This window comes from Candoia aspera, chromosome 3 (assembly GCF_035149785.1).
Source record: "Candoia aspera isolate rCanAsp1 chromosome 3, rCanAsp1.hap2, whole genome shotgun sequence".
NCBI classification, from domain to species: Eukaryota; Metazoa; Chordata; class Lepidosauria; order Squamata; family Boidae; genus Candoia; species Candoia aspera.
In genome coordinates this window covers 122,025,144-122,049,254 of record NC_086155.1, presented here as the reverse complement: position 1 = coordinate 122,049,254, position 24,111 = coordinate 122,025,144, and the positions used below count along the sequence as shown (strand labels likewise).

The 24,111-nt window shown below is 38.9% G+C and overlaps 1 protein-coding gene across 1 annotated transcript in view; it reads right to left on the bottom strand.

The window, feature by feature from the left end:
- ANKRD33B (ankyrin repeat domain 33B) overlaps window positions 1-18,660 on the bottom strand; it is a 41,853-nt gene extending 23,193 nt beyond the window's left edge. Inside the window, exon 1 of the mRNA XM_063299933.1 lies at window positions 18,196-18,660. Within this exon, the coding sequence (XP_063156003.1) occupies window positions 18,196-18,660 (465 nt within the window). The remainder of the gene's footprint in view (window positions 1-18,195) is intronic.
- Between the last annotated feature and the right edge of the window lie 5,451 nt (window positions 18,661-24,111).

Sequence of the window (24,111 nt, the reverse complement as noted above, 5' to 3'; positions counted from 1 at the left end):
CTGTTTATTAATTATTCAAATTTCTATCACTGCCCATCTCTGCCCAAAAAGGGGGACTCTGGGCAGTTTACAGTAAAATTATCCTTCCAAAAGCATCAACATACAAAACTACAAAGTAAACAACACAAATACTAAAATAATAAATATAAATATAAAATCCAAGTGGGAGAGATTACATTCGGTAGGGAGGACTCAGTGCCACCAGCCACACCCAGGAAGAGCTATTGCCCTTCCCACCTCAGGCGATGCAGCAGAACCAGGTCTTCAAACCCTTCTGGAAGGTCGGAAGTGAAGGGCCCTGCCTCACCTCTGGGGGCAGAATGTTCCAAAGGACGGGCGCCACTGCAGAGAAGGCTCGCCTCCTGGACCCTGCCAAGAGAAACTCCCTTGCTGATGGGATCCGTAGCATGCCCTCTCTGCTTGACCAGGTGGGATGGGCTGATGTTATAGGGATGAGACGGTCCCTCAGGTAGCCTGGCCCCATGCCATGTAGGGCTTTAAAGGTCATAACCAACACCTTGAATTGGACCCGGAAGCAAACTGGCACCCAGTGCAGCTCACACAGCAGTGGTGTCACATGTGCTAATCTTGGGGCACTCATCACTGCCCGTGCGGCCACATTCTGGACCAGCTGAAGCTTCCAGATACTCTTCAAGGATAGCCCTATGTAGAGCGCACTTCAATAGTCTATGTGGGAGATGACCAGGGCATGAGTGACTGTCTGGAGGGCATCTCAATCCAGGAAAGGGCATAACTGGCGCACAACACAAAGTTGTGCAAAGGCCCTCCTGGCCATGACTACCACCTGCTCTTCGAGCAGGAGTCGTGACTCCAGGAGGACCCCCAAGTTCCACACTGGTTCTGAATGGGGCAGTGCAACCCCATCCAGAACTAAAGATGACAACTTCCCAGATACCAAGGAGCCGTCAATCCACAACCACTCCATCTTACCAGTTCATGGACTGTGGGCTGACTACCTATATTCTAATGCTCTGATCATTGGCATATTTTCTTGGTTTTTTTTGTTCTACCAAACAGAACTATAATAACTGAAATATTGTAAAGTTATGATTCAATGTGCACTATATGATAGGAAGTTATGTGTACAGTTCCTGATCTGACTTTTAGTTGATGAGAAATCTCTCTTTCTTGCCTATATTAAACGTATTTGTATTCCCTCATCTAATCCATTAGCAGTACAAACTGTATGATAGAATCTGAACAGCTTCCTTGGATTTCATTGGAGAAAAGAGATACCATGAACACACTGGTGGGCCTAAACACCAAAACTCTGCACAAACGTCTAGTGTTTTCATAACATTGCTCAACATGGTGCTCAATGGCAGAAGCCACAAACTTCCCTCAGGACCTGCTAACGCACCAGGCCTTTTAAAGGTGCTTCAAGCAGGGCTTTCCAATGCAGCATGTTCCAATACCTATGAAAAGAAAGGGTACAAATATGGTAAGTTAGAGAAACCCAGAGGAGGATGCTGGAGAAAGATGGGGATGATCATGAGAGGATGGGAAAGATAAAGGAAGGGAAGGAGGAAAAACAGAACTCAGAAAATTAGAAGGCAAGAAGGAATACAGATAATGGGAAATGAAAATGAAAGATCTAAAAAAGGCCTCTGTTGGTTAGATGGTGCTAGGTAAGCGGGGAGTGAGAAAGAAGGGAGGAGAACTAGGGACAGAGCAAAGGAGCCAGGAAGAAACAGCATTCACATCAACAAACACACACTGTTTCCACATAAACAGCTTTATCCACAAAGAAGGGGGGATTCACAATATTTTGTGAATGGCCATAACATTCAGACCATTTGCTGTAGCATTCAGGACAAGATTTAACAGTTGAAACATGCCCTGGGATTCAAAAAGATTAGAGAGACCTTGCTATGAGCCTATAACAGTGTTGAACAGAAGTCCTCTAGCACCACCTTCTGAAATCCTCCAAGCCTTAAACCCATGAAACAATTGGGAAGGATACCTAATATAGAATGATACTGACTTGACTAGAATCAAGTCCCCTTGTTTGTTCCTTGGAATACCTCATCCACCAACTTTCACAGCCTAATTAAGTTTCAACAGAAAATAAACAGGTCAGACATAAATCAGGAAACCCACTTATGGTTGTATTTCCTTGTAAATTAGCCTTTAGCCTTTAGTCTGGGTTGCAAGAGCAGACATTAACAGTACCCAACTCAGTCCAAATGTTAAAACTCTAATAAGCAGTCCAAGTACAATGGTTAAGTTCCAAGGGGGCATCCAAGAAAGGAAGGAAGTTGTTTCAGTGAAACTAAAAGAAAGGCGAAGAATGTAGAAGCGAATGAAGATGGTTTGATCCTGACCTTGTAGAATGGGGTTGATGAATACATGTAATGTGCAGGGCTGCAATTAGGGTCACCCTTGGCAAACATGGATTCCATGCCCATTTTGGCGCTCCCCCCCCCCAGCACTCATTTTGGCGCCCACCAGAGCTCATTTTGGCTCCCCACCAGTGTGGCACCCCCCCCCCCAGTTGTGGCCCTGGTAATATGTGCCAAAAAGTACACATTGGTGTCAATTAAACTGTTGTAGGTATTTATGAGAGTAGGAATTCACTGCTTGGTAACAGTTGAATATTATACCCCAGTGAATGGAGATGGAAGAACCAGAAATGAGAATTTTTTTTTCAGAAAACTGCACAACTTGCTGAATGAATATGATCCAGGGGAAAAATACATTTTAGGTGACATGAATGAATGGATGGAGGGGGATTAGATGAGAAAGTACAGAAAAAGTAGCTGAGCCATTCAGAGACCCAAAAACGAATGAGAATTGTGAACTGTTTGGCGAGCAGGAAAATACCTACTTGTTCCATATAAATGGTTTAAGAATAAGTCTATGAATGCACATGGCAAAGAATGTATGTAAATTTTAAAAGCACGACTGATGTGATTGTTTAGGGTGAAAGACTGAGAGAATTCTGAAGGGTGCAAGAATGGTGAGAGGCTCTGAATGTGGGATACGCTGGCAACTGTTCCAGACCAGTGACACTAAAGTGACAAAATCGGTATCACGTTGTTAGGACACAGGCTCCACCCTTTCATGCTTGTGCCACAATATCCTATGTAAGTATATAAGGGGCTAGGTTTGGACTGCAATGCCACAAAACACGTTTTAGCACAAATTAAAAACACTCATAGTAGCCTAATGTCATCTCAGCCCCAACACTAGCTCCCCTCTCAGCAGCTGCTTTCGGTCAGAGGCTCTTTGGAAGAGCACTGTTTTAACCCTTCTGAAAGGAAAATAGGGAGAGGGACAGCGTGATCTCAGCATATCGGTATGGATTATGAAATCACGAATTATAAAATGTTTTGCAAAGGTCAGCTGCTGAATGTAGTAAGAACTGTACATGGCAAAAACTAACAGCATATATTTATAGTAGAAGTTTGACCAAATTCAGTCAAGAATTTGTCCCATCTATATTATATACAGTAATTAAGCAGCAAGGGATTTAGGGTATGGCTTTTTCCCCTTAAAAGAATGCACCAAAGAACTGAAATCAGTAATATATGAAATTTTAATTGCTTAGAAATATTGTATATCAGTCAGGGTACAACAAAGAGGAAGTTAGAAACTAAATATTCAGCCACAATGTTTTTAATAGTTTTTTTCTTTCTTTTTTTCCCTTTGGTAGGTGATTTTCTTTATATAATAACATCACTATTGATATTATTAACCCAGGCGAAAGGCTAATGGGGATATTGCCATTTGGCTCAGAGATTCAAAAATGCCTTTCTTTTTCATTAAAAATAATGTATTCTACTCCTTATGGTTAATTCTTCATCAGCAATATAGCGAGCACTAATTGTATAATTTTAGCACTTCTCTGTCCACTTACAGATATTATAACTTTGTATCAATTCCTTTTTCTTCTTCTTGTTTTGGTTTTCTTTAAAAAAACAAACAAAAATAGTATATGCTAGAAGTAAAGCATGTGTGAGAATGGAGTGCATAGTTTAAGTCGAACAGGGAGTAAGACAAAGATGGAATAACCTCTTGCTTGTTTAATGTATTTATGGCTAAATACACTTAAAAAGATCATAGTTGCAGCTGACAGAGAAAATGGAGTGAATAATTGATTATACATAAATAGCAAAAACAACAACTAGAGCAAGTAGATGAATATCTGTGCCTTGTTAGAATGCCTACAAAATATAAGAAAATGAATGGATGTGGTAAGAATGAACATAAATGCTAGTAGAAAGTGGATCTCATGCAAAGAATGTTTGTCAAAAGAAGCAAAAATGGGTGTATATAGCAGCATGCTTCTGCCTACTTTGTTACATGGAAATGTGAACTGGGTATGTCAAGAAGAATATGAAGATTGAACGCAGTGAGGATGGGGTACTTAAAATGTGTCTGTGGGAAAACAAGAAAAAATAGGCATAAGAATGAATGGGTGCTGAATGAACATGAATACAAAAGTGAGCAACCAATAAAGGTCTATTTTAAGGTAGTTTGGTCACCTAGAGAAAATGTGAGGATTAAATCACAAATAAATTTTATAAAGAAAGAGTGAATGAGTTGAGAGGAAGGAGACGACCAGAAAATCACAGTTGGCTGAAGCTGATTACATCTTCAAAAAGAAGTATTAAAGAATGAAAGGCAACGTATGAAGCAATGTACAGACAAGGATGTTTGTTCATGAATAAAATGGTATGGGGAGAGGGGAGTATCGATATTAACAAGATATGGCTATATTTCTTTTCCTATCTCATGCCTTTATTTATTTATTTATTTATTTTTACTATTTTCTTACTCCATTTTGCATATTGTGGCTTACCCCAGAAGAGAATAATGTGATGGGTATGAATGTATGTATCTATCCAACTATCCATTCACTCCACATACGCTGCTATCATTCCCAAGTGACTTTCAGATCAAAATGTTCCATATCAAGGCTGAGAGCAGTTGAGCTTGAATCTGTTATCTCTCTGCTAGTTGTGGCATTTGTTTTCTCAGCTAATAGATTCAACATCTTGTTCATCTTCAAGATCTTCATAAGAAAGACGATGTCTCTATAGCTAGACACACACGCACACACGTTTTCCTCTAAGGTAAAAATAAAATCTTCAAGTTGAGCTTGATCCCTGGTGAGTTCAAAGACACAGTCATATGGTTTCTTCTGCAACAATATAAAAGTTGTTTTCAGCTGTCTTCTTCAGGGATATTTTTTTCAACTTCTCACTCAGCCTACAGCCTCTGGAGTTTTCTGGTAGACTTTCTGGTACCAACCAGATTCAACCCTCCAGTAGGTATTGCCATAGAACTGTGTTCCATAGATATTAGAAGATTAGATGCAAATGGATTATGAGATTTTAACAGAGTCATTATGTATTTATTTTATTTATTATGGTCACCCATACAAGACCCTTGGTGGTTATACAGGCCAAAATCAAACTTGAGTTACCAGTAGTGCACCCAGTGACTTGGGAGTTGGTGGATACTAGAATACTGAGAACACACACAGTTTCAACACTAACCCTAACCCTGAAAGAGTTCCTGATATTTTTTTTTCTGGTTTGTTAACTGACATTAAGTCAAATTTCCCAATTTGAATTCAGAAATTCTTATCTGATTAAAGCCAAGATCTTTGTGATATGGGAGAGAAGAGAGAGATACATGGCATTTACATTCATTTCTAGTGTCTAAATTAAGCTGGTTAGAATTACATATTTTGCATGAGGTCTGGAAAATATTTTAATGTTTTTCAAACTACAAAACTGACTTTGTTGGAAATGTTGATTTATATTATGTACATTTTTATTTCATCCTATGGCGAAGTATTTCAGACTCATATTTTTCTGCATTACTTCCATCAATTTTCTTTTAAAGCTCTTGAATCCTTTTCAATCAGTTTACAACATTTAAGTCTTTTCCCAGATATTTTTAAATAAATGATATCAATGTTATTATGCATATATGTTAACAGAAGCATCTGTCTAATCGACTTCTGAGATAATAAACAAACTGATAATACAACTAGGATTGCAGGCTATCAGCTATTGCTGATTTAATTAATATACATAAGAGAAATTCACTCTTCAAAAATGTAATAATGCATAATGTTTTGTCCCAAATTATAGTGGGAGTTATTTCTGAATACAGGATTGCACATCTAGTCAATCATATTTCTACAACTTTTTTGAGAATTATGGATTTAATTAATTTGTACTGCAGAAGTATCTCTTGACATTCATCTGTATTCATTTCTATAGTCTCACTTAAGTTAATTAAATTACATCTGTGTAACTAACCTGTAATTACTCTTTACTATGTTTATTTGTTTGCTTTGTTTCAAAATAACTTTCCTAAGATGATGAAGACATACTTTTTCTTTTAATGATGGTTAAGTATAATTACAAATGGCAATGATGTGGGCTTTCCAGAGTATTTTGAATTGAAACATTTTTCTGATACACTAAAATGGGAGATTTTGCATATTTCTTGGGCTTATATTTCATCAGCAAAATTAAGGGCTGATCTGCAGGACTAGGTTGCTACTAATTATTTCTCAAAGGGAAGAATGCCCAACATCACTTTGTACCTACCCCCAGACCACCAGGATGATAGTCTCTGCTTTTCTTTTCCTGCCACACATCAAAAGTAGTGTTTTCTGATGTGCGCTGGCACAAGTGGTCCTATCCACTTTCCCTGTTGCAGTTCATTTCCTTGTAGAAAAATGCCTCCACTTCAAATTAGCTAATGTGTCTGACGGCAGGAACACTTCCTCCCTCCCAGTCACTGCTCACTCCATGGCCATTCTGTCCTAGGCTGTTGGGCTGCCTCCCTCTTCTGAAGGAACATCAACCACTGACACATTCCCTGACCAAAATGTGAAGTAATGACCTTTTTTTTAATTGTTTTTTAAGAAATCAGGTGATTTTGGCAAGAGTTCTGTCAGCTGCCTATTTTCTTTCCTGGCCCAATAACTTTGTTGTTGTGTTTTTTGTTTGTTTAACTTGTCCACAAGTAGATGCACCAGAAGGGAAAGGTTCAATAGGAAGGTGGGGGGAGGTTTATATAACAGGTCTGTCAGTAGAAACCACATATCCTCAAAAACCTGCCGACAGAAAGGAAATAAATTGGTAGTTGCTTTCATGCAAGTATGGGAGGGGAAAAGGAGCTGAGGAATCTATAAGCAATTGCTCTAGTTTGAAATATTGCTCTGGGTATTTTTATTTTAGCTATCCCAGCGGAAGCTGGATTCTCAGGTAGCAAGTTCAGGTCGACTCAGCCTTCCATCCTTCTGAGGTCGGTAAAATGAGTGCCCAGCTTGCTGGGGAAGGTGACGACTGGGGAAGGCAATGGCAAACCACCCCACTCTATGGTCTGCCAAGAAAACATCACAAAAGTGGCGTGCCCCCGAAGGGTCAGACATGACTCGGTGCTTGCACAGGGGACCTTTCACCTTTTTCACCTTTCTTGCTGTTAACTCAGATATATCCAGAATCTTTGAACTTCATGGTCAAAACTGGCTTTGAGGCTTGTTGTTTGGGATATCTGGGATAGTATTTTGTCTTTAAATCATTCTCTGAGGCAGAAAGTATATATTTCTCTTTTGTCAAAAGCAGAGGTCTATTATATTAACTCAGAAGATTACAGAGTTGGTTTAGAATACAATGTTACTGTATTCACACAATCAAATCATTAACATGATTCTAGATCAAGGCTTAGGAAGTTTACTTATCAAACTTATGCAAAAGACACAATGGATATTTAAGTGGAAAAGTAAGGTTTTCTCTCAGAGAACTCAGATAACAATATATTTTCTTTCAAATCATAAAATATGTCAAACATCTTTATCAATATTTATGCATCCAAAATAGATTCACAGAGGGAAAGTAATGCTTCCAGCATCTGAACTGTGTACTGTAGTTTCTTCTTATAACCTACTGTCCCTTTCTGGAAGTTTCCAGATTTTTAGGGGAGGTGTGTATATTAAGATTACAGCAAAAGGAGGTGTGATGGCAAAATGTTTAGGAACCCATGCTCTAATCCCAGTCTGTGAGAGAAACAGGGCTCTCTCAGCCCATGAGCCTTATTGGCAAGTAAAAGAATGATTATAGGGAAATAAATTTGATAGCATCACTTCCTGACCTTGTATCATTGAGGTCTTTGGCTAGGAAAATCAATTCTCTCCCTCCTGTGCACAGAAAGAGCCCTATCTGACAAGAGATAAATACAATCAACCATTGTTTCAAAAAACAAAAAGAGGGAATGCAAACATTCCTCTGACTTTAGACACATGTGAAACATTCAGTTGCAAAGGATATAAAAGTATAGTTTTTCATAACACAGTCCACATCTGAAAAGACTCTCTAACAGAAAAATATACAGGCCAGTACAAGACTCTGAGCAGTGCACAAGATCTGCTACCAATATAGAAGAAACCCTGATATAAAGAGGTGCCAATTTTTATAAAACATATAAGCACTAATAACCAGGCTTTGGAAGAGGCTCATGAACTGAAATTTTGTAGGAAGAAGCATTGCATATGATCATGTGTCAATATGCATAGGCAGCTGGTTATGATTTCTGAACTGCCATTCTCCAAAATCTACACTTGATCTTAGCCAAAAGGCTGAGAAGCTAATAAAATTTATTTCCTAGATGAAAAAAAGTTTTAACAGGAGGTCCCAATATTCATATATAAACTTAACTCTAATTCTTACTTCATGACAGTTAAGCTTAACAGCAAAATATTTTCCTAAGGTTAACATCTCTTTAAGACTGATAGCCAAAACCTCTGTTGCTATGGCATTAATCTCCACCCTACAGACTCTAATGTCATCTTCCTCAGCAACAAATACCTATTAGCTTCTCCTTTTTTCCCCTCCTCCTTGCGCTATTTACAACCCTCCAGTGTAATGACTGAGTTATCCTCCACGGATTAAATAAAGGACACTTCCACACAGCCACAGAGCTTATTGCTCAAAACATCTGCAGTGGTTTTGTGCTGCTATGCAAGTCTCCTCGCTTGCTGAGCCCTATCCTCCCATTAAGCCAGTCAGGACTCCCTCTAGTCAACCAATGGGAAGGTACAAATATAATAGATAGCCAGAGCCCTGACCCACCTGTATTCTTCCTTCACCTCATTTTTCTTGGCACAAAAACACAGGGGAAAAAAACCACCAACCAGTACTCTTTGGGGGGGATTGCAAATTGTTCCTCACAGCAACAGGAAAGGATGGCAAAGATGTTGGCAAGTTGCCGTAGTTCTTTAGTTACAGGAGGGAGGTGGGAAATCCCAAGAGCTGAGTGGCAGGACAAGGCAGAAATTCTTGCTCTTGCAGTTCCAGAGAACTACTACAACACAGCTGTTGCAGCATATTTCCAGAGCAGAACCTGAGTCAATTGTTTAATTGGCTAAGATTCCTAAAATCCAGTCAAGGCCAGGAGAACTCCAAGAACAGTGGGGCAAAACACTAATCTCCGTCTGGTGAAGCGGTCACATGTGGAAGGTAACAGAATATCAGAAACCCAATAGTCAGGACTAATCTTTACATCTTCTTTAGAGAAACCAGAACAGAAGGGTAGCAACTGATAGGATCATAATGCCCTGCAAAGCACTTAGGAACACAGTTCTTGACTGTTGTAAGTTAGAGCTCCTTGAGAGTGACTGGTCTACTCAGGAGGAAAGCCTTTGTGTTTCTCTGGCCTATTCCAGTCTTGGATCTTGGAAACCTTATATCCCAAATCAGGGCTTTGCTTCATGCTGTGATCTAATTAGCTTGCACACCTATTACTTGGATTTCAATTCTTGACCTTGGATAGTCTTGGCCATGCTACGTTAGGCTGTAATTCTCTGCAAGCTACTTTGCTACACAGAAGCAAGACATCTGGCCTCAAACCCCATTTCCTCTTCACTCTTTGGCAATCTCTAGATCATGTGCTACTGTTTCTATTTGCTGCCAACCCTACAGTTCCCCAAATCAGTCCTTTTGTAACTGTTTTTTCCTTTCACATTCTTCTCCTTGGAACCAGGTATTTATGTAACCTATTTACACAGTTTATATTCAGCCAGATTCCACTAACTTGCACAATTACACTGTGAGGAAAAAGGAGGTGGTGGCCAGAACTTCCCCCTTCATTCACTGTTGCTATTATCATCTGGGCTGCATTCTCCTCTTCCCTTGCTACAGAGACCATCAAAATCAACTGTTCGTTCAACAACTTTCTGCTTCTTAGTCACTACAGAGACCTGGATATAATTACATGGGAAATGTAATATTCGTAAGTAAGTAAGAAAGAAAAGGGAAAAGAAAAGAAAGAAAAAGAAAAGAAAAAAGAGATATAAAGCAGCAGCTTCTGATCTTCTTTACAGCAGTTATAAATACACTTATGCTTTATTCTCTCTGTCAATAGTTATATCATGGCTCCCTTCTTTCCATATTCTGCCTTTCTAATTGTCAAACCCATAAATCACAAGTTCATTTTTTTCTGTTTTCAGCAAAAAGTCCATAAAGGGTTTCCAGTCACTGACAAAGGTAGTTATTGTCTTTTCCTTAATCAAGCAAGTTAATTTTGCCATCTCTGCAAATTCTGTCATCTTCATCAACCATTCCTCCATTGTGGATATTTCAAAGTCTTTCCATCTTTGTGCATATAATAATCTTACTGCAGTTACCATGTACAAAAACAAACCCATAGTTTTTTTTTCTAGTTATCTATCAATTAGTCCCAACAAAAAAGTTCTGGTTTCAGTTGGATATTAATCTTTAAAATTCTGTGTATCCACAGATATAATATTCATCAATATTTCTTAACTTTCCCCCACAAAATTTATGACTCCACTGAAATAACAAGTCATGTGCATAGAAAATTGGTATTCATTTGAATTTCTCAGAATGTTCATGAGTTCTTCCCCATGACAAAAAAACATACAAACATTGTGATGTTCAATCTTTTCCAGATATTTTTAACAATTAGCAAAAGTAGCTATTTGCCTACAGTTGTGCAGATGCAGACTTTTAAATATGAATAAATTTCATATTTGGCAATCAGGTTCTCTGGGCTTTGGAAGATCAATACCTTCTATTCCAAGAAATCCATATGTTTTAAAAAAAAACAAACTAAAAACAAAAGCACTGTAATAGTAGAACCTGGCCAAAAATCCTGAAAAATAAAATTCCTAGGGTCCCTTCTTAAGATGAACAGCAGATGTTCTGTGAAGTACCCAAGATGCTGATATTACACAGTTCAAGATGCCAAGAAGCAAAGGAGAAAGACATCACAGGAAAGCTTCAAGGGATACAGCCATCTTGTTGGTAAACTTAGATAAAGCATTACAGTATTGTTTTTTTCTCTTGGTTCTGAATAAAAACATCATGAGGAATCCAGTGGAAAAAATCTACAGTCTAAAATGGTCACTTTGCCTGCTTGATCCATGAAAGTAAATATTTGCTAGCTACCACTGAACAAAGTTGTAGAACAATGTGCTAAATTAAGCATGGAGAGATTCCAGTTCAAGCACACATTTGGCCATACAAACTTTGTGGATTACTTTGATTCAATCACTATCTCTCTAATTTATTTAACAGATTGTTAATGTAGGAATAAAAATTGGAGGATGAAGTAGTATGTATACTGCCTTGAACTCCTTAGAGGAATGACTGACCACTAATTATAAGAAGTTTTTGATTGTACTTACTGCTGCTAAAAGTGGTGCCATCAGTACTGAAACGAATGCTTATTATATACGTACACTACATTACAAATGTTGGATGGCTTGGTTTATGAAATAAGTAATAAACTTTGGTGTTATTTGTTCATTCAGACTCCCTTATGTGTCACTAGGACTCATATGAAATTCTGATAACATCCAGCCGCTGAAAGACAAAAATTTCTGAAACTTCACAAGGGATGAATATTTTTTTTAGATCTCTCTATGCAGAAATTCAAATTGATCAGGTCTGTGTACAACCCAGCCAATTTATAACTTTAATTTCATTTTAAAATCTTGCCCTGTTTTGTCAACATTTTTATTCAAAGACTAGAGCCTACCACCGGTGATAAAAATGTCAGGTTATAATTATATTTCTTGTTTGCTTACTAATGTGAAAAGCAATCTGTACCCCTGAGATTTCAATGTGTTTGTATCCCTCTCTAGTGTATTCTTCACAGGATTACAAATAGCCTCAGGTTAGTAATGAGAAAATGAAAACATATTTCATGCTAAGCAACAGTTTTATCATACTCCTTCTTTTCTTTAAGAAACTTTCTACATTAAGAAAAAAGGAAACAGAACATTATAGTGATCAGCCCTTAGAAAGTTATCTGTTCCCACTGGTAACTATAGTAAAAACGATATAACTATAGTAAAATGCTGCAATCAAGGACAATTAAATTTACTCTCCTTCCAATGAGATCAGTGTTCAGGAAAACTATATAAAAGGATTGCACCTGTATCCTAGCACTGTTTCCTTTGTACTAAATATAAACAGCTTAAAAATATTTAAATTCAACATAGTGAGTCTAGACTTAACCAATCTAGATTTATTGCAATTTTAGCTAGTTATGCTGATTGATTTGAAATGGCCTACCCCAAATATTATTAAGTCTAAATGCAGTGCAAAGAATTTGAATTTGTTTACTATTTCTTGCCAAGTTAATCTTAGCATTTTAAAAATATTATTTGGCACTCAAGATCAACAAATATTTTTGTGGGGGGAGGGATACAGGCAAAAGTATATGCATACTTCCATAGCTGCATCTGTATTCACAAAATGTGTGTCTGCGTGTGTCTGTAAGCATCTGGCTACAATTTTTTTTTCTGGATGAAGGGTCGCACTTGGCATTTGAATGACATGCCAGGATCACACTCCAAAATGTAGTATTCATTGAGATGCACACTGTTCTACTACTAACAGGGAAATTAATATTAATTGCTATGATTCAGTGCACACTTACCCTGGAGAAAGCCAACCAAGGCATCCAATACAAACTTCGATGATGCAAAAAGATGAAACATGCTTCATGAAGTCACAACGCAACCCCCCTTTTTGTATTTGCATCCTGATGTAAAATCCAAGTCACATGTAGGTCACATATTCATCATTTACCCCTTGTGTGTTCCTACAGATACCCATGCATCAAACGCAGTAAGATATACTTTGGAGGAAATATGCATAGAATTATACTGTACAACTCTGCAATGTACAGCAAAGACCGTAAAAAGCTAGTACAAGAAGCTAATACAGAGGAACACAAATAATATACAGAACGAGGAAAAGGGAGTTGCTTGAGGAGTCAAGAGAGTAATTTGTCTGGATGATACAGGAAACTAAAGAGGTTAACTAATCTGTTAATCAGAAAGATACCAGAGTTCCAGCAGGTCCTCTGGGTAGGGTTCTTAATAAACAGATAATCAAATTTTCCCTGGCCTCCTTGTATAACTGCAACATAAAAGAACATGGATAGCAACAGACTTATTTCCCTGATTCCTCAAAGACAAAGTTATTCATTGAGTGAAATGTTGTTAAATTAGTCAGTTAGTACACCAGACATCGGCATATTAAAGCAAGCAAAAAAGCACCATAAATGTTCTACTGCATTTGGAAACAGTTAATATGTGCATTTTGGGGACTCTTGACAACCTGAAAGGTTACTTAAAGATAGAAGAGAGCAAGACTTATCAACTGCAGTTCTTAGATGCTATAATAGAGAGATGAATCTTCCCTAGGTTATAATTATCCTAAGCCTCAAGAGAGAAATGCAATATAAGAATCAAATACCTGAATACAAGTACAGGAAGATCTCAGATGTATCTGGGTATTTCTCCGATATATTCATTCAACTGATCATACAGTATATCCACTTCCAAATATATGGGCACATCCCCTACACAAAATGGAAAATTCAGCATCTCTGTAAAGCATCTAGACTGGACCTTTTCTACTTGAAAGTGGAAGCTAGAAATCCATATTAGAATGCGAAAGATAGTTGAGACTTGATTACCTAAGTTTGGATGCAGCAGTTATAAAACAGTCACCTTGTAAAAGAAAAAGAACCTGTCTATTGCCTGCTGTCACCATTCAGACCACAGAAAAATATTTCATAGTCAATTACCCATATTCATTCCTGTTTAAGCTTTATTTATGCTTCTGTGAAGTTTTGTACAGTAGACATAAGGATCATCAGTCCAAAACCATGTGGTTCAGGTTAAACTAGGCAGTAGCACTATATCATGGGCAAAAGATAATAGAATTCTTATAAAAGACATCTTATGAAAATGCAACTCATAAATCAGAGAATTGAAGCCAGGTCATTAACAAATAAATTAAAAGGGGGTTCTCTCTGATACCTCTACTGGCAAAAATAGGGCTCAAGGTCTACAGGTACCCCTTCTGTCCACATATAGCATGCCTAGATGTTTGGTTACAGAAAAACATTTATTTGTTGAGTTTATTTTATTCCTGAGGAAATGAGGTATATTTCTCTGCTAGCTAAGTATAGGCAATAATGATCAAGAATACAGTGACCTGGTTTGATACCAATGATTTATAGGCACATTTAGAAGATGATGTCAGATGATTTGTGATGGGATGGTGCATCACTGTATGTCATTATGAATGAATTAAGCATCTATAGCATCATAGTTATATGAGAGAGACATATAAACAATGGCTGGAATTATGTATGTATGTATGTATGTATGTATGATACAGTTTCCTTTCTAATTATGGTGGTGTTAAAAGGTTTTTAACACAGTTATGAAAAACGGCAATGACTGGGCAACTATTGCAGTGGCCTTCTTTGCGGCTGAATCCTTGCTGGAAAAATAGAATACTGTAGCATGTTTTCTGTATTTCTTTACACATTTTCCCCTCTCTATTCACAATCAGTCAGACAGGACATCTGAAGTCTAGTTTAAAAACAGTACATCTCAAACAACTTATTTAATATATCAGTACATACATATGCATGAAGCACATCATCTATTTGCTTATAGCCCAATTTGTTTTTAATTTTTTGTTACTGAAGTCATTACAGAATTGTATATTGTCAAATATGAATGGACATATTGATCCTAGTGTGATAAAAGCTTAAGATTTATTTCCAATTTGTCCCAGAAGCAATGGTTGCCAAGTTAATCTGCACAAGCATCTCTCCAATTAGCTAACTACATCTGTAAAGCAGGACCTGTATGATTCAGGACAATTTTGACTACATCAGGGAAACAATTCAAGGGGCTTCTCTTGTCCTTTTAAAATCTAGTCAAACTAGATTTTATGATATATTTCTTAGAAGTGACTATTTCTTGAAATGCTATGTACTTGTTTAAAGAGAAAATCCTACAGTTTTTGATTCTGGGTAGTCAGCTATTTCATTCCAATTCTTTTAGAAGAAAAGTTTATTCTGCAATGTACTGGTTATATTGTTAAAATGATTCTATTTCTAATACTGTATTTTAATTTTTTTAAAAATAAACTGCATATGAAATATTTTTGGATGAGTCATAATATACATTCAATAAATGTGTAACTGTTGGAAATAGCCTCTGTGTCATGTCTTAGTCCTACCAGACCGCTATGCTTCATCATAATGGAGACAGCATTGTCACATTAGCAACGATGCTAACATAGGCATTGAAAACGTATTTGCATTTTAGAGTCTACAAGGAGTTCACGGTAAGGAAAAAAATTGAGCAATTATGAAGGAAGTACATGGTTTCAAAATGCAAGAAAAAGGGAGGCAAAATAAAGTTCAGTACCTTTTCATTTGAAAGCATACCTCAAAATGAACAAGACAGCTCATCACATATTTGAAGCACTGACTCCCAAAATACAACCCTTCAAAAAATGAGAAGGCAGTATTTGTTCAAAATGTAAGAAGTTAGCAAAAAATGCCTTTAAAGGCACCAATTTTATTGATGGCCTCTGTGATGAGAATGTACACACTGGAAAACATCTCTAAATGTTACTGTCATAGCAGAAGCTGTTTCAGCATCATTGCACGATAACTGATAATTTACCAGTGCGTGCAGAATATGTGAAAATTATGAGACTAAAAATCACTGCGTGTGGTTTCTGCCACATTTATATTGTACTGCTGTTACAATAAAGCCTCTTATATTGATTAGCTTAGTTGATGTGACAGAATGGAATGAAATTCACTTGCTCAGGTAGATGAATAGTTTTCATTCCAGCAAGCAGGCAAAAAAGTCCAACCAATCCAATCAGGATTCAAGCCACATAGAATGGAGATTCTGTAAAGATTGGGAAGACACAGAAAAGACAGAGAACCCTAAGGCAAGGAAGGAAATTGGGTGTAAACAGGGGACAAAGGGAAACAAAGTTTATATACTGAATGAGGCTTGAACAAGAGGGCAGATGAGACAGATGGTTCTTCTACAGAAGGCTTTAATGGTACAGTTTCAAATCCAAAGTCCCCCATGAACAGTAGAAAGCTGGAATGTATCAGTCTTTGTTTTCATCTAACTTGAAACACGGAGAACACTAAAAACCAACTAGTGCTACTTCTAGCTGACAGGCACAACAGTGCAAAGAACATTATTCAGTCAATAATTACCTCCAAACTAAAGCTGATATAAAGCAACATAAACCTTGTCATCCTCTCTCCAGTCTTTTTACATTTAAAACCATTCTGCATGTGAAATTGAAAATCATCACATCTGGGTGATGGCTATGAAGGGAAGCTTCCTGGATGCAAAGCTGCCATTTGTCCTGAATCTAAAATCCTCTTGCAAGCTTTGAAAGTGAAATGACAGCATGTCAACAATTTTATAGTCATGTACCTTTCCTAATAATTTTATATTGCTATGGAAGTGGGGGAGTTATTTTTCTAAACAATGTGTATAAACAGGTACCAGGAAAACCTCATGGGGGAGAGGAAGAGTCCAGGAATCAAGGTGAAACAAGAGTTTCCACTAGTGAAAAAACAGATTGTCCACAATTTTTGCAAAGCTGAAGAAATGCAAAGAAAAAATGTTTTTCTCAGGTTTCAAATAATCTGTTGAATGATGAAAAAAATGGACTCAGCTCCCCAAGACAAAATAATGATATTATTCCAGAGCTTATTCTGAACTCATGGAGAGCCCTCATATGGAATGCCCAAAGAATAATCAGATGGTAATAATATGCTGAGAATGAGTGGGAATGCTAAAAAAAGTTGTAAGTGGATGGACAGTATGGAATAAACAGCTGTTTTCATTAATGCACTGAGAGGAGATGGATCACATTTGTTGATCCTGCCTTGGATTTCCATGTCTTGAGCAAAACAGATGAATATTCAGTTTCAGTTGTTGTAAAGCTGCAATTGGAGGCTGGACTGGGACCATTTAGGTAAACTCCTAAGAGAATCCAAGAACTGAGAGTAGTATTGAAGAAAGTTGAAAGGCACTACCAAATCATTTCAGCAACTATAATGAATCACAGACTACTGTTATTTATACCGTAAAGACAATGTTCAAATCTGCTTACTTTTAGTTTTTTGTGCTGCCCTACCTAATGGAGAATTTGGCCTCTTCCCATTTGGAATGACTGCCTTCTTTCCATCTGTTCTGTTTTCACCAGGGTTGGAATTACTCTTATCTGTTTCTCACTCACTGTGTGAATTCACTCAGTTCTACATGTTACATTCTGCCAGTCCCTAAAGGTGAAGAGTCAGTGTCTGCATGCAGTTCAGGAAGGGGGAGCTGGAGGGGCCACTAGCTATGATTTCATCCATTTCAGGAGCTCTTGCAATACATGAAAGAGATACGTGAGAAGACCACCAATGGAAAAGCAGCTCTGGGGATCTCTACTACTGTATATGAAAAGAACATGGCCAGATATTATTCGGATCAGAGACCTAAGGATTTGTAGGGCTAGGAAAAAAAGTTGCCAGTACTGTCATGGTTTTTAATTGTAACCACAGTATTAAGACCACTAGCCTGAATTTCATACTCGGAGAAAAAACAAAAAAAAAGTGGGGGGGGAGGGAGAGGAGGAGGAGGATGGAAGAAAGGAGTCACTAATTCTTCCCGGACAATTCCAAATCACAAGCTCACACAGTCGAGGCTGATGGAGAATAAACATTACAGTAGGACTGTAGGGCCACAAGGGGATCAATGGCTGGGAGTGGCACTGCTCTCCAGACCACCGCTCCCATCTTCCTCTTCCTCCCTCGCCCAAGGCGCGGCGCCCTCACCCGCTTGTTGCGGTCCGTCTCCCTCACGTCCTCCTCCTCGGGCCCTTGCCGGATGAGCGCCCGCACGACGGCGGCGTTGTTGGCACAGCAGGCGCGGAAGAGACTGGGCGGCTGCTGGCTGTCGGAGAGTTCCGATTCGCCCTCGTCGTCGGCCTCCTGGGGAGGGTAGAAGGAGTCGTCTGAAGCAATGCTCCGCGTGTCCGGGAGCTCCGAGAAGTCTTCATACTCCTCATACTCCTCATACTCGTCTTCCCTGTTCTCCTCCTCTTCGGCTTCGCCCTCTCTGCGCGCCCACTCTGCCGGGGTGGTTGGCTCAATGCTTGAGGCATCGCTACTGCCGGGATTCCCTCCCCCCTCCGCCTCCTCGGGCCCTGGCCCTCCAGGCGACCCCTCTTGCAGCTGCTTCCCTGCGGTGAGGCTCCTGCCTTCCCCGCCCTCTTTCCTGTCTCCAGACAGAAGCACCATCGTCGCTTCCCGCCAAAGGGAACGCGAGGTGCTGAGCTCTCGCCGCCTTCTCGGATAAAGAGTGCTTATCTTCGCGAGCCAAAGTGTACCCAGGGAATCCCGCGTCTCCCGCCCAGATACATAAATCTCTACGGACAGACGTAGAGATCCGGCGGGAATGTCAAGGAGGAAAGATCGAGGGCTGGATGGCACATACAGCCATCCTCGCACCTTAGCTGAAAGATCACTAACCCTTCTTCTTAGCCAAGTCACTCAAATCGCCGGGGTGGGGGGACCCTATACAGTAGTGCGTAAAGAAGGTGGGGGGGGGGGGAAGAGAGGTTCAACGTTAACTGCACAGCTCCGACTTGGAGGAGAAGTAGGTCCTTCCGTGTGTAAGTTCCTTTCCTCCACACACAAAGTAGAAAACCCAGCTCAAGGGAGAAAAGAAAAGGAACCGCTCCAAGTATCATCCCAGCACAATGATCTTCCGCTGGGGGACGACAAAAAGGGCTCTCGATCTTGCTGCAATGATTTTCCGAAAACTTTGCCCGCACATTGGCTGGAATCTTGAGGATACTTTGAAATTCCCGCCCCTCCCCCAAGTAGATCGCGGAAGTGTCTTCGCCCAAGCAAATGTCCTTTAAATGCAAGACCGCTACTTTTCCTGGCCCCGCAGTTAAACTTCTGTGAAAATAAAAAGCGGGAATGGGGATCTCATCTCACATTTATTGGAAGTCAGGCACTTAAGACTCCAAGGCTTCCTAGAATTTGAGAGAGAAGCCGATTCTCGTCTGAGTCATCGGATAGCGTTGAGGAATTACGCTTGCCGCATCTGTTTTCCCGTTCTATCTGCCTAATGCTTTCGGCAGTATTAATAGGATGTCACGAGAAGCCAGCCAAGAACATTTACAAAAGGGGAACTCCAGCGTTGGGGGGGGGGGGTTTCTTTGCGAAGTAATGAACTCTGACAGACAGCGGCAGCAATTATTTGCTTGCTTGCTTTCTCCCACCCTCCCTCGCTTGGGGTGAAGAATTGACAGAAAGTCAACAGATGCTATTTCCAATAAAATAACAATACTCTTTCAAACTATCCGAATTCCAGGACTGCAGTGTCCTGGACAGAGTTTAGGCAGCCTCGTCTGAAAATATTTCTCGCCTTTTTAAAAAATTTCACTTCGCAGTCAGAAGAGTAAGTCAAGTGTTTTTCCCGCCGAAAAGAAATCGCAAATTGTTCAAGTTTCTTCTACAAAACAGACCTGCGAAACTGGGAGTAAATTACTGCCGGAGCAATCCTCAAAGAATGTTACTTGCAGATGCAGCTTTATTGAAGCGATCGGAGAAGCTGAGAACAATTTTTTCCATATCGCCACTTGTCTTCAGACAATCCTGCATTGCTTTGAACCCCCCCCCCCCGTACCCATTCAAGGTCGATGAAGGGCGTCAAAAAGGAGCCGCGATAACCAATATAGCCAGCGATCGATCCTACTCCACAAAAAGGAAAGGCTGCAGAAGTGGGCAGAGCGACTGACGCGTTCAGAAAATTCCTGCAATCGTGATTCCTTATCGGATCAGCAGAAGCTGAAAGCTGGAGTTTAGCATGTTGACATCAGGCACATCTTTGCAAACCGATTTGCATGCAGCTATAATCCAGGTTAGTATGCCTACTGTAAACCCAAGACTAAAAAAAAAAGTCACTGACAGGCGAGCCATAAAATGTTCTGAGTACCTTCAACTCCTTTACCGTCCTCCGGGGCTTTTCCTTCCGTTCTTCCCACTGCAGTAATTTACGACGAGTGTGGCTCAACTATACATTCATTTTATCTATGCATGCATACATGAGAAGGAGATGGTTTTACACCCCTCACCTACCTCATATTCAAAGCAGCGAGTATGATAAAAGCAAGCAGCGAAAGATTTAAAATGGAGTTAAGAAGGTTGTTTAATATAACTTCGAAAAGAACCCGTGGGTCATGCAAAGAGAATGGCTAAAACTGCGATGAAGTAGGAATGCCCATTTACAAATACAACTTTAATTTTTGAAATAGGTGACTAAGAAGTCTAAGGAACAGAAAATCCACCTGCTGATAATAATCATTCTGCCCAGAAAGTGAAATGTATCCACATTTGAAGTAATAAAGGCCTTTAAATCATGGCTTTAATTACGGAAAGAATTGTTAATCAATCCTTTATTAAGTCTGATAAAGAGGCTGGTATAGACTCCATGTACCTTGTAGCATTTTTCAAATTAAAACAATAGAGAAGCCACAAGCGTGTGGAACTTTTCTGAAAGACAACAGTGTGATTACAAACCTCAGAGCAATGAATGGCTTTGTTTGTTGCAAGATAGCTCTTTCAAGCACAGCTATTTAATAGGATTATAGTTTTAGGTTCCAGTAATCTGTTCTACTCATCCTGCATTTGAATGATCTATCTTTAGTACAATGTCTGTCAGTAATCCAGTGTGTAGGTTTTTCCTGCAAACTGGCATAGATGCTTATTTTCTCTACTGCTCCTCAGGAATGACGGAGAACAATACCGACTAGTACACACAAAGCAATATATTAATGGCTAATATTCAGGAAGTTAGAGACCTTGGATCAGGCAGCAATTGACATTTAATAAGTATCCTTTTGAGAATATTTGGTGAAATATAGTCACAACCGATTTCAAAGACTTAAAAGGGCAGTGTGGGAAAAATCCCTGCTTGTGTTGAAATGCTAGATATCAGACCAACAATTCCCAACCTGTTGCCTAGTAGGGGGTCAGTAGCAGTCTTCCCAGATTCAGCAGGCTGGGCTAGCTTGCTCCTAAGCCTGCTGTCCCTTCCTGTTTGCCATCATTCAGCTGGCCAGGCCAAAGCCTCTTGCCAACTCAACCCCTTCTTCCCCATGTTCCCTGCCAGTTTAGCCAGCCAGAGCCTGCTTACTATCTGAGCCTGCCTCCCTGTATACCAACAGTTAGCTGGTTCATGAGAATCTTGAGGTCTGAATGGTGGGTGTCCCCACAAAGTCTCTACAACTGTGGAACCACCTGCCACATGAGGGGAGGGTGGCCTGCATTCTCATGGACTTCCAGGGGCTTGTGAAAAATCTGGCTTTTCCAGGGGGCCTTTTGGGGATTGATTCTGCTTGAAACCATCAATGTAAGAATGCTTGTACATAAATGGTATTAATTATTATTCGCAGCACTGTTGTTTTTATTCTGTAATTGGATTATGTAAATTGCCCAAGTCAGTAAATTAATCCCATAAATAAATAAATAAGTAAATGGATGGATAGACGGATGGATGGATGGATCAGTAGCCTAAAAATGGTTCATTGAAGTGTACATGTGATAACACAAATAGCCATGTGAATATTAACATTCAGGAAACTGACAATAGAGACCAAGTCTCCAATGCATTTACTGGCTCTAAATCCACTTTTGCTATGGGATTGTGACCTCATACAAGCAACCCCAAAGAAAGGTGTGAATAGGATACATTCTATGAATATATTTGTGAGAAGACATTCTGGACCAGCAAGTTTGTTCTAAAAATTGGCATAGGGTACATAAAATAATACTTACTTTTGGATTAAAAATTTTGGTACTGATTTTAATGAAAAGCCCTTTAAACATGAAGGGTATGGAAAATCATACATAAATGCAGGTATAATAATTATTTTGCCAAACAACATGAAATCTGATGCTGTCGAAGTTGAAAATGTAAGTGTGTGTGTGTGTGTGTGTGTGTATAATCACTACATTTTCCAAAGTTTATTTCATGGACCATGATTGCAGAAAGTTTGGGAATCACTATATTAATGTATACATGACTGGATTTCCTATATAAATCAGCTAATAAAAATTAATGAAGCAGGGACTGTGGACTAATGATCTGAAATCCTGCAGATTTTTGTGCCCTTTTATTTGATCTTAATAAAAGTAGTGGAAGCCAGTTTAATGTAACGGTTACGGCACCCGACTAGAATCGGAGAGACTGTGAGTTCTATCTAGACCTGCCTTAGGCACAGTTAACTCTGTCTCAGCTCTAGGAAGACGGCAAGGGCAAACCACATCTGAAAATGTTTCCAAGAAAATTGCCTGCATTTGTCCAGGAAATTACCAGGAGTCAAGGAGTGACTTGAAGGCACACAAAAAAACAGTACTATCTAGCTACACTTGTTCCTATTTTTTCTTTATTTAAGTAGGACAAATCATGTCCACCAACTGAATGGGAGGGTTGCTCGATTTGTATAACACTGAAATGCCTTCAAGAGAGACATATATATAACAATCAAAGGAATTGCCTACACCTACTATGTTAATGAGATTCCTATAATCAAATATTTAATACAGTAACATCTTTCAAAATCTATTTGATGAAAAAAATTAAAAGTATATTTCAATAAATCTTGAGATCTTGACATTAATGATATCAGCCAAGATTTCTGAAGATCTGTCAGCAAATAACTGTTCAAATAATTCCTGCCAAATCCAAAGCAGTTCGTTTTAGCTAATCTTGATAGTATGCAAACGGGGCTGTAAAACTGTCTGCTTTTTCCTTCCTTCGTTTATTTTTTTAATTACTTATATAGGCTATTCAGGTAGCATGTTCTGGTTACTATGTATTATTTAAAAATTACAGACTATGCTGTTAGATTTGTAATCCAAATTTATTTTCATGGGGTGAAACCCAAAAGTTCTTTAACTGACAGAATTATTTCTATCAACATGACAATTCTGTTTACCTTTTCTAGTTATTTACATTTTTTCCTAATCTAAAAGGCCCCAGATATTCTAATCATCTTTAATATTTTAAAGCAAAAACAGTCATTTTCAAAGTCTTCTATGTGTATTGACTAAATGGGATTTATTCCCTTGTCTAAAATATGTAATAAGAATATTCAGATCACTATCACAGTGCAATTCTTTATTTACTCAGAAGTAATTCCCACTGAGTTTAAAGTAAGACTTCTGGTGTACAGAGTGTCTTTTAATTATACTAAATTAGTGAGTAAAATAATTAACTTTTCTGCCTCGTTTCAACCTTGTATTTTTGCTGACATCTGTTCCTGAGAATTGGTTCACTCTTCAGAAAAACATATCACGGGTTATATGGAGGAAGAGAATAAATGGAAATTGGCAGGCTCTTTTCCCACAATACATGAACAGAATCGTCTTCTATTTATGTTAGATCCCCAATAGACTCATGCCACAGAGATCAGGTAATATTCCCCTCCCTTATAAATCAAATAAAAAATTCAAATGTAAATGTAAAGCTTTTAATGAGGTGGAAATAATTGGACAGCAGGACTGTAGTGAAAGCTAGAGTTCTGAGGAAATTTGTGGGTAATCACCTTGTTAAAACCGTAGATGGTCAAAAGAAGAAAAAGTCATTGCCTAGTGCTTAAGCCTTAGCCTGGGAGCCAGAGAGATACACTGTAGTTACATGCAGGTATGCAAGATAGGCAGGTACACAAGCCAAGC